At 37.9% G+C, this 15,301-nt stretch overlaps 1 protein-coding gene across 4 annotated transcripts in view; it reads right to left on the minus strand.

Moving 5' to 3' along the window:
* negr1 (neuronal growth regulator 1) overlaps nucleotides 1–15,301 on the minus strand; it is a 166,754-nt gene that overhangs the window by 49,362 nt on the left and 102,091 nt on the right. For 2 of the 4 annotated variants that reach the window (XM_072437980.1, XM_072437981.1), the window contains exons 5-7: nucleotides 12,670–12,790; nucleotides 8,103–8,251; nucleotides 7,536–7,691 (exon numbers count right to left, since the gene is read on the minus strand). In XM_072437980.1, coding sequence (XP_072294081.1) covers nucleotides 7,536–7,691; nucleotides 8,103–8,251; nucleotides 12,670–12,790 — 426 coding nt within the window. The remainder of the gene's footprint in view (nucleotides 1–7,535; nucleotides 7,692–8,102; nucleotides 8,252–12,669; nucleotides 12,791–15,301) is intronic. The other 2 variants (XM_072437982.1, XM_072437983.1) reach the window with 1 other exon arrangement.

The following is a 15,301-nucleotide window of genomic DNA, read 5'->3' on the forward strand; positions in this document are numbered from 1 at the left end:
GGGGATAAGAGCTTGACCAATTAAGCTGGAGGACGCCGGAAAAGAAATTGGAGTGAGCAGTCTCAGTCTTTTCATCAAACTTCACTTCCATCCCACACATGAAATGGCAAGTTCAAACGGTGGAGATTGCAAGTTTGGTGATTGGTAAATCACAGGCTGAAATTATTAAGGAGGGAGAATGCAGGATGCGTGCAGAGTGTCCGGAAGGCAACATGGTGACATTTAGAGATTCTCCACCAAGCAATTGCACACTCTAAATTCTAATTGTGTTTCTGATGAGCTTTTGTGCATTTTGATTATTATTGAGTTATAACTCCAGCCAATATGGTTTCATTTGAACAAATATTGTTTTGTTAATCCCGGGCAGAGACTCAGGGGTAGATGTTAGTGTATAAACTTTAGAAGACCATATACAGTGTGTGACCACGTGACGGTCTGGTTCATGTGGATTAGACGGGCTTTATTCACATAATATTTGACAAAACACTCACATGAATAATGCATGAAATGGTAAAAATGTAATGTTGCATCCAATTTCATTATATTATTTAGTCCATCCTAGCCTCCATTGATGTTATTTAAAGACATTCTTGTTCTTTCTTAGGATCTGGATAAGCTGAAAGCATACTCAAGTACATGGACAGACAGTATCAGTGGTCTACTTAAGAACAATATTTTGTCTCCAACAGCAGCAGGCGTAACTGCATCATGTATTATTGAGATGACTATACACAGAGCAGCCTAAGGACCACTGTAGAGTTCAGTTGTTTTCATATCTTGTTTTAGTCTTATGCGCTCAAAGAAGTGAAAAATTATAATTCTTTTTTGCACAGAAGGCCCCAGGTATGAAAGCGAACACTGCACAAAGACTTGACATCAGAGGAATTAACATCATTTGCATGGTAATAAAAAAACATTGAAATTAGATGGTACCAGCAAAAGCAACATTTTCATTCATTTTACTGCGAACATTGAGTCACATAAACAAGTTGAGAATACTTTTCTGTCATGTTATGTCATTTTCAACGCAAAAAAATAAAAATAAACTACAAAAAACAGCCAAGTGAGGCTCGCTTCTCTTTTTGTTTATTAAATTGGATTTTTTTTTTTTCTTTCTTAGCAGCAAGCGCATCAATCTGAGCCCACACGGTGCACATTCAAATTGACTGATTCCTTTTCAGTGCCTGATTAAACAAGAATGTAATGATTCCCTCGGAAAGCTGACACCGCACTAGACACGATTCTTTTGTTCCAGTATGTACTTTGCAGGTCACTTTGAGCCGGATGAAAAATAATGCAGGTTTGGAAACTGACTTAAAAATTCTCTTTCATTATTTTTCCCTTCCAAGTTCCATAAATGTAAGTTTGGGTGTGGAATTTGTGCCTGGATGTGGTGGTAACTGTGCACTATGTAACTTTTCTAGTGGACGGCAAATCTATCAGTCAGGTATTTCATTAGATGTGTTTTAATTGCTCAAAAATCTGTGAAAAACAAACATTTTTACCTCTTCACGGATCTGACCTATAACTTAATCGTGTGATATTCCCTGCTCGTCGCCACGGAGATAGATTTGCTAAATGCCATACAGTACTGTGAAACATTCTAAGCAAAGCAATAACATCTACATGGAGACAAAAAAGTGGTGCGCCAGAAATGTTACACATAAACCTTTAAATATCCAGATGCACAAATAAAACAATGATATCGTTTTACAGTCAGCTTCAGCATGTGGGACAATTCATTAGTTGTATTTGCAGATGACAAACTAGTGCCGACTTGATAAGCAAATGTGTTTACTTTTACACAAAGAAGGATTTCCAGGGTCAACACAGTTCATCTCCTCAAAGCTAATTGTGTGCTGCTTCATGGACTAAAAAAAACACACACTATGGGAGCTTGAGTAAAAGGGATTTACGACAAAGAACATAGTCACCTTTCACGTTTAATGAATACTATTTTGGTTCTGTTCATTTTGAAGTAACTTTACTCTTCTCCTCTGCTATGGAAAATTAAACATCTGCCATAATGTTCTCAATTATAAACAAGTTGATTTTCTAAAACTAATACTGAACATAACAGAGATTGTTGTTAGCAGAAATATGACTTCCAAAGGGCATGTTCATTTTAGAGATAAAAAAAACAATGACAAATATATTAACCTTTAGAAGGATACTGAAGAAAAAGGTATTTATCCATTTTATTATTTGGGTACACAACTAATACTAAGGAAAATACCCAATACTCGATATTGTTTTCAATTCCACGATGATGATTACTGATGATTAAATTAATTATTTTTTCTACAGAACATAATGTTATTTTCTTCACAAACAAGCCATTTATATACTTCTGCCATGTGGTTTAAGAAAGTAGTTCTGATAAAAACCAAAACCATTAAAAACAGAAAGGGCCAGTTCAAATGAGTATTTCAGTATTGCAAGTAGTCAGTAAATAGATTTTTTTGGACAACCCAAGGCTGCACAGAGTAAAAACACAGATTCCTGGAGAGATTCATAATAGTTTAAATTCCAAAGTTAATGCGTTTTTGTCTCCAGCATTTGCTTTGGACATAATCGATGAACATATTTGTCTGGATATCATCCCTACTGTGCTCTTGGCTCAGTCTTCCCACATGCTCTGCACACAAACAGAACATCGTCACTACAGACCGCGCATGCTGAGCTGTGAGTTAGAATTCACCTCTGTGTATGACGTCCTATCAAACATGCGTGGTCTTGTTTCCTCTCTCCTTGCTCATCAATAGCTATTGACTGCGTCGAAAATAGCCCTCCAAAGTCACCCCAAATGAAATGTAACCTCTGGGTTTTGCTATTTGCCGCGGTGCAGTGACAAGAGGCACCGTGCTGCGATTGACGTGCCATTTCTCATTAAGAACTACAACAGCATTGGGCCTTTTTCTGCCATTAGTGCCCATCACCGGTGTGTATGGGGAGATGGAAGGACAAACGAGTGCGTAACGATAAGGCTAAGAGATAGGAGGAAAGACAGAGCACAGATAAAGACGGAGGACGGCAGGCAGTGAGGGAAGAGGCGGGCTTTGGGTGACACAGGCTTCTTTGGCTGCCTTTGAGGCCTGCCACTGTCACATTAAGATCATCCATTTGGGGATCAGAGATGAGCCTTTGATGTTCTTTGTGAATGCACAAGCAGCAGACTATAGAGTGCCCCTTTGACAATTGCCATCGCTACATGAATATCTTTTTTGTGTTGTTGAGCGTGTTGGCCCGGTAGGTACCACGCTATCATCAGTGCCAGCGCATAACTGCTGAATAATTTACTTCACCTGTTTATATTTTATCACATAATACGTATCAAATGCAAATGTATTACCAAGTGCTGTTATAAAACTAAAAGAGAGGTCTGTTTTTCATTGCAATACCACAGATACGGGGGATTTCAATGTGTTTTCAAGTCGGTTTCCTTCGGTCCTATCTATCTTTATCTTCAAAACATCATTCAGGCTGATGTTATCTGATGTTGTATTTGTAGAGGCAGAAACACTTTATATTTTAAATGCTGTATTTTATACATGGTCTTTATAATTTTATGTACGTGCCTTTTAATGGCGTTTTTTTCCTTCAAGATTAATACAGCCACAGGTTATCTTATCTAACAAAAAAGCAATAAGATGAGTTAACAAAGCAGGGTATAGAGATCATACCAATTCATCATTTATACAGTCAAAATTACTTATATCTCATAATATAGTTGCTCTGCAGAATGCACGATTTATGTTCCTAGCACACAATGAATTTCTACTAAATTCAAAATTCAAAGACGTTTCACCAACAGACAAAATGTTATAATCTCAGAGGACAGATGAAAACACCTAAAATAAGAATGACAAAAAGAAGTTCCAGCTTATCTGTATGTGGTGTTAAGATTATGGGATGGCTTAAAAGAGGACCTCAAGGAATGTCCAAATGTGCTTAGGAGGTACAAGGTTGAAGAGTCTAAAGGAGTAACTTGCCCATGATTAACATGACAATTATTTATTGCAATAATTCTTGTTAGAAATAATCACTTTTTGTTTGTCACGACAGTTTGAAATTAAATTATTGTTTGTGCTTCCTGAGATGCAAGTTATATTAAAAAAAGATAACTTACTTAAATAAGGTCAAAGTTCTTCCCCCTCCTGTTACTACATAATGTGAAAGTGGAAATATTGTAATTATCTGCATGTGTACCAAATATGATCACCAACATGCTCAATAAACAAAACTATCTTTTCTAACTTGAGATTGCGATTGTCTAATGTACTAATAACACAGTCTGCTGTCTTGCCTCCTGTTAGTACCCTTTTGGCTCTAGTTATTTCAAATTTGTTTGTAATTTCTTAACTTTCGTCCAAGACTTCCCTGTTTTTCTGCCTGTCTGCTTACAACTTGCCTGCCATCGCCAATAAATCCACAATTTGTCTTTTGTTAATGTCTGCTTTTTTGGGTCCTTTACTAAATTGTGACAACTAATTCCTTGTTCATATCTTGGCACTGTTCTGTTAATTCCATGCAACTTTTCTTTCAGTCTTCTCCTGCAGTGTCTCAGTTCATTCAGTATAGACACTACTGACAGCATCTCATATTGATCATGTCATTCATGCCAAGAACAGGCCATTTATATCTAGAAGTTATTACTAAAACATATTCCTTGTCTTTTAATTGACCTCGTTACTGACCATGGCTGAAGGCACCGTACTGGGAATAATTGTCTGTCTGGCTGTTTCAAAGGTGCCTATTAAAAATATAATGGGCTTATTATACTTCCTCGCGCAATAAAAAACATTGATTAGACATTGAATGAGAGCTGGAGCCAATGACAGACACATGAAGTGAGTGGAAGGCGTTCCTCTCCCTTGAGGAGAAGCCACTACACCAATGTTTGTTTGAAACTGTTCTAGATACCATACATTTAGACACAGAGAACACATGTTTTCTGTGAACTGGAAAGTGCTTGGGTCCAGAACAAAGATTAATTTAATCACAGATGGAAACATGCAACATCAAAGCATTTCCCACAGGTTAATATTAAGTCTATGTAGGGAGATTCCCTGTGCCCTCTTCACAGACTCAGCAGGCCCAGAAAGAACCAAAGCACAGGATGAACTTAATGACTAACCGTGTCTTTTGCAAAAGAACCAAAACAATGAGCCGACTTGATCCCCAGGAAAGATCAGCGGGTGTCTCCCCCCATGACATGCATATGCGATAATCAAATTAGTCAATTCTTGACAGTCCTCATTTGTGCAGAAAGGAGGGACCATCTGTAAATTATTAATAAGATCCCTTGATCTTGACAGAAAAAAATACTTTAACTTCTCAATTTAATTGTAGTGGTATATGTTATAGAACTAACCCCTTAAAATACTTATGTTGTGGTTAAAGTACCTAATCAAACTGTCTTAAGAAAAAACACCACTCGTCTAACGTCATGTGACGTGTTTTACAATGTCTGTCCCTGATAAGTTATACTTTTATAATTTGTTTGAACTAGAGTTATCCCGCCATGAGTAGCATAGTTACGCCCCCTCCATGCTGCTTGACTAAATAAGACGCTCACTAAAGTTAGAGGTAGTTCAACAGTTCTTAGAGTTCAGTTAGTTCTTAAAGTTTTAGTCATCTTTTTTTTCCCCTGTATCTTTTTCCAGGCATTTTTTCTACCTCTTGGCCATATGTAAGTGTCCAAGTTTTTTTCTTTATATTTTACATCACGTTTTGCGTATGCACCTCAGAAGTAGTTGTTTGTGAATAAGTGGACGTAGGGCAATTAAGGACCTATTAGCATCGAATGTCAATGATTAGCTCCAGTGTGAACTACCTGCACGCAACAGGCACAATCTCCTCACCCGCTCCCAGCTTCGGCCCACTTGCCACTGCTCCATCCCGCTCCAGACCAGAGTATCAAAGGAGCTCCTCTCACACTCTTCTGGATCCTGCTGATTTGTGCCCTGGATGTCAAAACTCAAACTAGGTGCTCAATTCGGACTCCGGACTAGCAACAGTGGAATTTGAAACGTCTCCGCACCTCAAAGTAAGAACGGCAATTAACGAGTACAGTCTTAATTTTAAGAGGTAATACGGAAAAAAAACTTAGTTCTCACATAGATAAGCACCCAAACTCAGTTGATTCCCTTTTAATATCACTATAGCCATCATTTTTATCCTGAGTGTAATGTCTGATAAACCCAATTTGCTTTTGAGTTATCTTTATCTGCAGGAGAAGAGAGGGAGGAGAGCACTCAGGGCAGTGAGGCTCTGTGTTGTGTCATTTCTTCATAGCTTCATGCACAAACCAAAGAACGAAAACCACAGTTTGTGAATGACACTTAAAATAAATGTAATTTAGCCTATTTAAGCTCCAATTAGAACTGTTATTTCAGGCAAATGTGCACTTAAATAGTTACATTTTGTATTGTTTTATTCTATCATACTTTATCATTTCTTGAGGCTGTGGGGGGCGTGGATACATTGTTTATATCCCAAGGGGGCGTGCCAGAACAAGTTTGAGAAGCTCTGATATAAGTAATAATTTTGCACTTTATTGAGTAATTTTACAGTTAATTGATATTTCTGGTAATCAAACCTAAACTGATAGATTTAAAGACATGTTTTAACATCTTTCTGTTGGATGGACATAATATATGTAATACATAAAATGGATGAATGACTGAATACCGTTATCAGGATACTCAGGAAACTACTAAAATAATAATAATAATTATCATATTGTCTTTTCATGGGGAACAGTGAAGTCCTTGTTAACTACTACAAACTATACCACCATGCATCCTAAATTTACAAAAAATTAAAACACTTTTTCCAGTGATGTTTCATTTTCAGAATTCTTACTATAACCTGTAATAAAAATAGAACTCAATAAAAACAGCAAAGCCTTACACATTCTGGTCACGACACTCCTTTCACAATGGCCTATTGTCCGTTTCATTTGTTGGTGTTTTGTATTGGTCATAGCACTCTCTATTGTAACGCTGTCCCAAAATCAAGTGCTGGAGTTTAATGGAGTGAAAGGGCCATTTGGCCCTTGAATGGTGCCTCACATGCCATCACAGGCCTTTGTGTGCAATGAAAGGCCTAAACTGGGTGAGTCATACACGATTTTCAAAGAGTTTGATGAGACTGCTGCGTTTGAACTGTAATTAGGATACATTTACAGTATGGATGGAGAATAAGATGTATTTTTCACATGGGACTATGACACTGGCAGAAACCCACTCTGGTACTTACAGCACTTAGCAACAAAAAGTGAAACAATTCTGCTGATAATGGCTGAATTAAAACAACTCAAAGAAAAATGAAGTATGTTGACATCATTGTGGGCAGACAACAAAAGCAATGGGCTATGTCTACCAATGTGTCTTTGCAGCGAATATGTGCACAGTTTATAATAACACTGGCTTGAAGTCTAAACTTTGAAAAGGATGATGGATAAAAACCAATACAATGACTTAACAAGGTGTGTCCAGGAAGTAATGTCAATTGTCCTTCTAAATATGCACCTTTTGAATGTTCACAACCATCCAAGCGATTTTTCCATTCTTCAAAGCATCTCTGGAGATCTTCAAGTGAGGAAGAGTTATGCTCACTTTCTGGACACACCTTGTATATAGAAGTTGCCCTGAGGTACAGGTCCTGCTGCTGGGCTAGGGTCCTCACTGCATGCATTAAAAGGCATATTGGCACATTGCGGTATACATTTACATGGACATTAGATTAGTCATGTCCACAGTGAAGCTCAGTGGTGAGATATCTATATAGAAGATGAGCAATCTAACCTCTGCATGCAACAGACAACACAAGCTGACAAGTAGACACATATGCAAAAACGTGTGTTCCCTCATTCTATTTGCAGATCCTCGGAAGTGACACCAAACCTTTTATTCTCAGAAAATAAGCAAACCTAATTTTCACTTCTTTCTTTTTACAGCGTTTTTTTTAAATTATCCTTAAATTTTCCGTTAAAAATCTCATTACAACATTATATTTGAACCAGATGACTCCGGAATTGATTATCTTTCCTCTCTTTTTTTCTGTAACACGCGGAGAAGCAGAAAGGCTGAACTCACGAGCGAGAGACACGCTGGCGTTGGCCGTGCCCATCTTGTTGGTGGCGACGCATGTGTAGTTGCCGTAGCGATCCTCTGTCATGTTGGTCACTGTCAGGACTGATCTGGAGCTGACGCTTTTGATGTCGATGCCCTGGCCCTTGATAATCCTGGAGACACAAGAAAAGTCGCGCTGAATGGAGTCGCTCTTTTAGACACACAACACAAAACCAACTCATTTCACGAAATACTGTATATAACAATGCCTCAAAGCTATAGTCTTGTGTCCTGGGATTGAATTATTTTCCATACTTTTTCTTTGTTGTTGTTTCTTAAGGATGTTTTGGCCCATAGGCTTTATTAGACAGGATAGCTCAGTGTGAAATGGGGATGAGAGAGGAGGGATGACATGCAGTAAATTGTCGGAGCCGGGATTTCGAACTCGCATCATATTTTTATCAGTAACTCTGTACTGAAAATGAAAAGCTGAACAATATGGAGAAATATGATTATGGTTTAACTCATGCAATTCCAATTCAATGTGCACTATGTGTTTAAAATAAAAAATAAAAAACCTCTAAATTCAGTACATTAGAACGGTCACTAACGATTCATTTAATAGTTGACATGTCCGCAATACTTTTTACTTTAATTATGTTATACATTGAGACATCTTAATACATTACCAACCAAATAAAAGGGTGACTGATGATTATATTTCAGATTTTACAAAAGATTTTGCGTGGTTGTCCCCACTTTGACAATTTTCATAGTTTATAATGTTACTTCCTGGTTGGACATGCAGCAAATATGAAATGGGTAAAAGTAATTCCACAACTGTTACCAAGCAACCATAATGTAAACAAGATCCAGAATCCATATAAATTACACAACAGCTATGATTTGACCTGTAATTATCATTTAAACTGTCAGAAAATTCTGTCTATTGCATGCAAATTGTCTGTGTTTTCAATGATGCGTCGCCTTTTGATGACATCACAGAGAGTTGGTTTTAGAACTCAGCTCTACTTCCTGTAATTTGAATTTGCAAAGTTTATTGTTCAAAATGTCTTCACAAACTACAACTTCACAGATGTAAAACTATGATAAATATTTACCACAGCTTCCATACCACCAAACTATAATTAGAACAGGAGAACCTATCGACCATATAGACTTTAAATGATGTTCCTGTCATCGTTATAAAATAATATATTTTGAGTTTGTATAGTATAGGTTTATAACAAGTATGATTAAGATTATTTTCTATAATCGACTACTCACGATTAGTTGATAATTGTTGCAGCCCTAATACACATTTTAAACATGTTCACGAGCATTAACATTTGCGAGACGACTGAAACACTGCATCGACTAAACACACACAAGACTCCCATGCATTTCAGAACAAACATGTAGAAACAACATAATAACAGGCCATGTACCTTGCATTTGTTTTCGATACACAATATAAAAGCAGAACTACTATTAATATTTGATTGCAGCAGATTTAAACATAGTATTCATCGCATGTGTCCTGCTATTTATGACATTCTTCCACATTCTTCTGTTTTTCCCTCCTTGTATGTACATTGACATTCTTCCACACATTTCCTCCCTTGTACACTGTATCACGGCTGCTCTGAAGGAAGATGTGGTGTCCTGCAGGTGAAGCAGCTGGATGCCACTTGACACACTCATCGTTTAGTTACAGCTGCCAGGATTAGGGAAAACTCCCATTCTGCTTGTACGTGACATCTGTGCAGTCGCGATGACAAATGTTTCCCTGTTTACTATGGGAGACGATGATATTTGACTGATTTACATGATTTTTGTCAGTTTATGCCTGACTACCAAATACCAGCATGTGAAGTCTGGTGCTATTTCTTAGACGGTTTCACATTTGGCACGAGCTTGTAACTCCACCGAAAGGATATAGTGGTGTGTCGGCTCCACTTCTGCCCTTTGTAAACCGCAGCTTGGATGGACTGTGTGAGCATTTGCACTTAGCTGATGGCCATGCAACCTTGTGTGCAAGAAATGTTGTTTCATTTTGAGAACTTCAGCAAATTTGAACAGAACATTTGGCACTGTTCTCTGCCAAAAGCCCTAAAGACATTTGTATGTGTCAACAAGGAGTTAAATTACAACTGTTTTCCAAATGAACAAGATGGGGAGTTTAATGATATGCCTGCCATGTGCAAGTTTTTTTTCTTTTTTCTTTTTTTTAAATCAAGAGGTAACATTCGAAAGTCAAAATATGTTTAAAAACCAAACTGGGGAATAACTCGACGCCCACTCACGTCTACTCAGTCATCAAAGCACTGTCATCTTTGCAAAGGTTTACTTGTCAAAACTGTCTTTCAGCGCCTGATAAAGGCAAACTGGCAGCAGTTCTGTGCTGATAAACTCAATTCAAAAGCTTTAATTTTCAGAATGTATGAACAGAGGCGCTCATGCTATATTGTACCTACACGTCTATTGTGCTTGTATTAATGGGCTTTTCATGAAGAGGCACAAATGAAGAAATCCCATTTTAGTCATGCTAGAAGTCACAAAAACCCCAAGTCCTCAAATTAAGTAAAGACTAGAATCATGGCAACTTGCCTCCTTAGCAATTGGAATAAATTGAATCCAACCCATAATTACAATTAGCACAGTGTGAGCTCATGATTGAAATTGTGCTTGCCAGGAGTGGCTAAATGACGAGTAATGGGGGTAATTTGTTTTTTAAATTCAAGGAGTGACACTTGAATGTTGCCTGATTGATGTATGTGCAGCGAATGATTTGCGGACGTCGGAGGCAAACAGTATATTAGGAGGCAAGGTGAGCTTTTACACCTCATGGCACCTCCAGGCAGCAGCATATGGGGAAACAAACTAATCACACGCCTTCCCTCGGCTAATATCTGCCTTAATGCCAGCAATTAGGACACGCGCACTCAAATCACAGCATTACATGCGGCTTAGGATGGCCATAATTTCAGTCTGCTCAGGGCATGTGCAAGTATATTATAAATACCAAACGCACTTGCACCAGTGCATCAAGGTTCCAGGTTTGCATGTTTTCTCTGTGTCTGGATGGGATTGAACATTTAACATGATGAGCTAATGCTCCCAACAAGGTGGTCATCTTGATTTAGATTTGGGTGATACCCAGTGCTAAATGCTAAATTGCTCCTGACAACAAAGTGGTCAGTCCAACTATATGTAGACAGTTAAGAATACCTTACGTTTTATATGCTTAAGTCATGTAATGTGCATTCATAACGGCCAGTTGTGAAATTTTATTTATTTAAGTAGTACTCATTTCCATGAATTCGTTGTTGTTTAATGTTTTTTTTTGTGTGTTGTTTTTTTTTTTACACATACCTGTGTTTGTAGTGTATGCTCTTAAAATTTGTGGTCAATTCACAAATTACCATTAAGATCAATACATAAAAAAAATAAAAAAATGGAATAGAGTTTCATCTCCACGCCACACTTAAAATACATTTGGTGAGGCATTTAATTTTATATCAGTGACTCCATTCATTCGTATTCAGATGAGCTCTTCTCTGTGTGAGCTTTTGTTATCCTGCTTTTGTCATTTCCAGATGCAGGATTTGATTGCACACAAAGAATTCAACCTGGTGTTGAAATGAGTTCAACTGAGCAAGAGCACGGCTCCTATAATCACACACAGCTCAGTAGAAACAAAATACTGTAATCGTAAACCCTTTATTGGAATACTGAAGTAAAATCAAGCAAGCCGAGCATTTGATAATAATATCAAATGCAAGATCACAAAAAATAACAGGACTCACAGTAATATTTGTATATGGTGTGGCTGCTTTTAAATTAGCTTCTGTCTTACTATACACACATTTTAAAGAGACAGCAAGTGTCAAAATAGGAATCATTTTTCAATCTGGTGGATACAAGACACTGCTGCAAGTTTGTAATAAAGAGATAGTTTACTATGAAACAGGTTAACTGTAGTCAGAATGTCAATGTAATAATAAGGATTAGAATAACTTTAAAACTACCACTAAGGAAAGGTTTGTGATAATCAACGTAATAAACAAATATGAAAAAAATAAATTAAAAAATGTATTGGATTGGATTCAACTTAGCACTTCTTAATAAGATTCCTTGTTAGGCATGAAAACAAAACGTTAGCTGTTAGCCAGTATACGACCATTAAAGGGCTGAACAATGTGTTGCATTTACGATTCGATTGGTGATTTATGGTTTAATGGAACAATTCAGTTCAGAGTAGGGCAGATCAATCAAATTTAAATTGAGTCATTTCTATTTTTGTGTTTTAAATGATGATTAAAAGACTGTGTTATTTATGTTTAAAAAATAATATTGAAAGCCATTTTATTTGTTTTTAGAAAGAGATTGTTTTTTTAAATTTGTGATCGATTAATATGAGTAACCCTAGTTCTGAATGAACATTTTAATCACATGCGGGAGAGATGATGGACATATAAACCGCTAAACTAAAGCAAGTGCATATCAGGACATATCTGTAGGGGTCCATATTGATTTGCTTGCGATTAATCCTGCTGCTCTGTATTCATTATTTCTTAAAGAGACGTACCTTTTCTCCCCCTTGTACCACTCAAACGTGGGGAGTGGCACAGCGGTGGCCTCGCACCGGAGCAGTCCTGTGCGTCCCAAGCTCACGCCGTTACTCTTCATCTCGTGGATAGAAGGAGCGACTGTGGGCGCAAACACAACAGAGAGGTTATACTTTCAAATATATGTTTACATGTGGCTGTTACTACTTGAATTAAACTGTGTATAAAGTCAAAACTACCTGACCTGGGGACCTGGGGAGCGCTAAAGGCATTCATTCCTGAAGTTTGAGAAATGAAATAAATTGTGAGGCCCAGATAAATGGCTTAATGGAAGTTCAAAGAGCCAATGGTGGAGGCAGGTTTGTGTGAAGGCAAAACGAAGCTCTTTCATGTGCTCAAATGTGGAGTAAATATGTCTTAAAGCAGTCCTTTATACTGCACAGTGTTTACTGTGCCTACAGTTATGTATGGCACCTTGAAGAAAATGACTGTACTTATGATGCTGCTGAAAAGCTCAAATGCCTGTAAATTGATGATTTTGTGTCTTTGTGCTTTTCTCATTGTGAATGCAGACAGAAAGAAAAACACTTTCATGGTGAAAATGAACAACTTTATTTACTTTACTTACTTGATCCATTGAAGTCTATATGGCAGGTTAGACTACATATTTTTTTTGTTTTTTCCTAAACATTTTTGCCCATTTGTCCCAAGTTTGACAATTTTCTGGAGTTAAAATACAACCTTAGCAACCATAATGTGAACAAAAAGAGCCAAAATCCATATAAATTACACAATATTTATGATTTATATAATGAGAATCAATAATATCATATAACAACTTTATTTTGTCGAATGATTGTTTAAACTGTCAGAAAAGTGTATCAGTCAAGTGTAAATTGTCTGTGTTTTCAATGGCACGTCGCATATTGATGACATCACAGAGGGATTCAGTTTTAGAACTTCAGCTTTACCTTTTCAAAAAATATATAAAACTATGATTAATATTTACCACAAGTGATACACTTCCAAACTAAGTCATAATTAGAAAAACATGCACTACTTTGGGTGTCGGGTCCACCATCTGCTTGTCTCTATGGAAAGGTCTAGAATTATTAGTCATAGCAAAGTTACTGGGCAAAAGTGTGGGGGAGGTGAGCTTTAAATCTTCTTTTTTTTTAAATCCATTTATTTAAATTAAATAAATCCATTTATTTAAATTAAATAAATGTCTTGACAAAATACAAATGTATTACTCGGATTATGTTGGGGAAAAGGGGATAATGTGAAGTAACCGATGAACAGATTTATTTTATTACGACCGGTTCTTAATGAGGATGATGAAGAACAAACTAATAGCAAAGACTTGGCCCACAAGTTATATTCATGTGTTTGACCTTTTTACAGATGACTTCCCCCCATTCAGAAGACAGATCTTTTTGTTTTTTATTGGTAATTACTATAGTTAATGGTCACATTTTTATAGCGCTTTTCTACCTTCAAGGCACTCACAGTGCTTTATATCAAGAAACCGCTTACCCATTCACACAGTCAGACACACCCACACAGTCAGACACACCCACACAGTCAGACACACACACACACACACACACACACCCGCACACACACCCGCACACACACACCTACACACACCCACGCCCCCGCACACGCCCCCGCACACCCACACCCGCACACACACACACACACCTACACACACACCCGCACACACACACCTACACACCCCCACGCACACACACACACACACACCTACACACCCCCACGCACACACACACACACACACCCGCACACGCACACACACACCCGCACACACCCGCACACACACACCTACACACACCCACGCCCCCGCACACACACCCGCACACACACACCTACACACACACCCGCACACACACACCTACACACACACCCGCACACACACACCTAGGCAAGGCAAGGCAAGGCAAGATTATTTGTAGAGCACATTTCATACACAAGGCAATTCAAAGTGCTTCACACAGCAGGAAAAATGCATTCAAATCACAAAGAAATTACAGAAACAGAAATACAATAAAATTAACTAAATTAAAAATTATCAATCCAACTGATTTTCTAAACTAATAAAATCACAAACAAAAGAGAAGAGTGCAAAGAAAAAATCCTTTCAGTCATATGCGCAGCTAAACAAAACTGTTTTTAGCTTAGATTTGAACATTGTCAGAGTAGAAGCCTGTCTCACATCTTCAGGAAGACTGTTCCAGATTTTAGCTGCATAAAACTGAAACGCAGATTCCCCATGTTTTGTCCTGACTCTGGGCACCAGCAGGAGGCCGGTCCCTGAGGTCCTCAGAGTCCGAGATGGTTCATATGGCACTAACATATCCAAGATGTACTTTGGTGCTAGGCCATGGAGAGACTTGTACACAAGCAGAGCTGCTTTAAAGTCTATTCTCTGAGCCACAGGAGCCAGTGCAGAGACCTGAGAACAGGACTAATGTGATCGTACTTCCTGGTTCTAGTCAGGACCCGAGCAGCAGCGTTCTGGATGTACTGCAGCTGTTTTACAGCTCGTTTGGAGGGACCAGTGAGCAGGCCGTTACAGTAGTCTAATCTACTGGAGACAAACGCGTGGATAAGTCTCTCTAAATCTGGTTTTGA

The sequence above is a fragment of the Eucyclogobius newberryi genome, unplaced genomic scaffold, assembly GCF_026437365.1.
Source record: "Eucyclogobius newberryi isolate DKJ021-1_F unplaced genomic scaffold, fEucNew1.0.hap1 SCAF_9, whole genome shotgun sequence".
Classification (NCBI taxonomy): domain Eukaryota; kingdom Metazoa; phylum Chordata; class Actinopteri; order Gobiiformes; family Gobiidae; genus Eucyclogobius; species Eucyclogobius newberryi.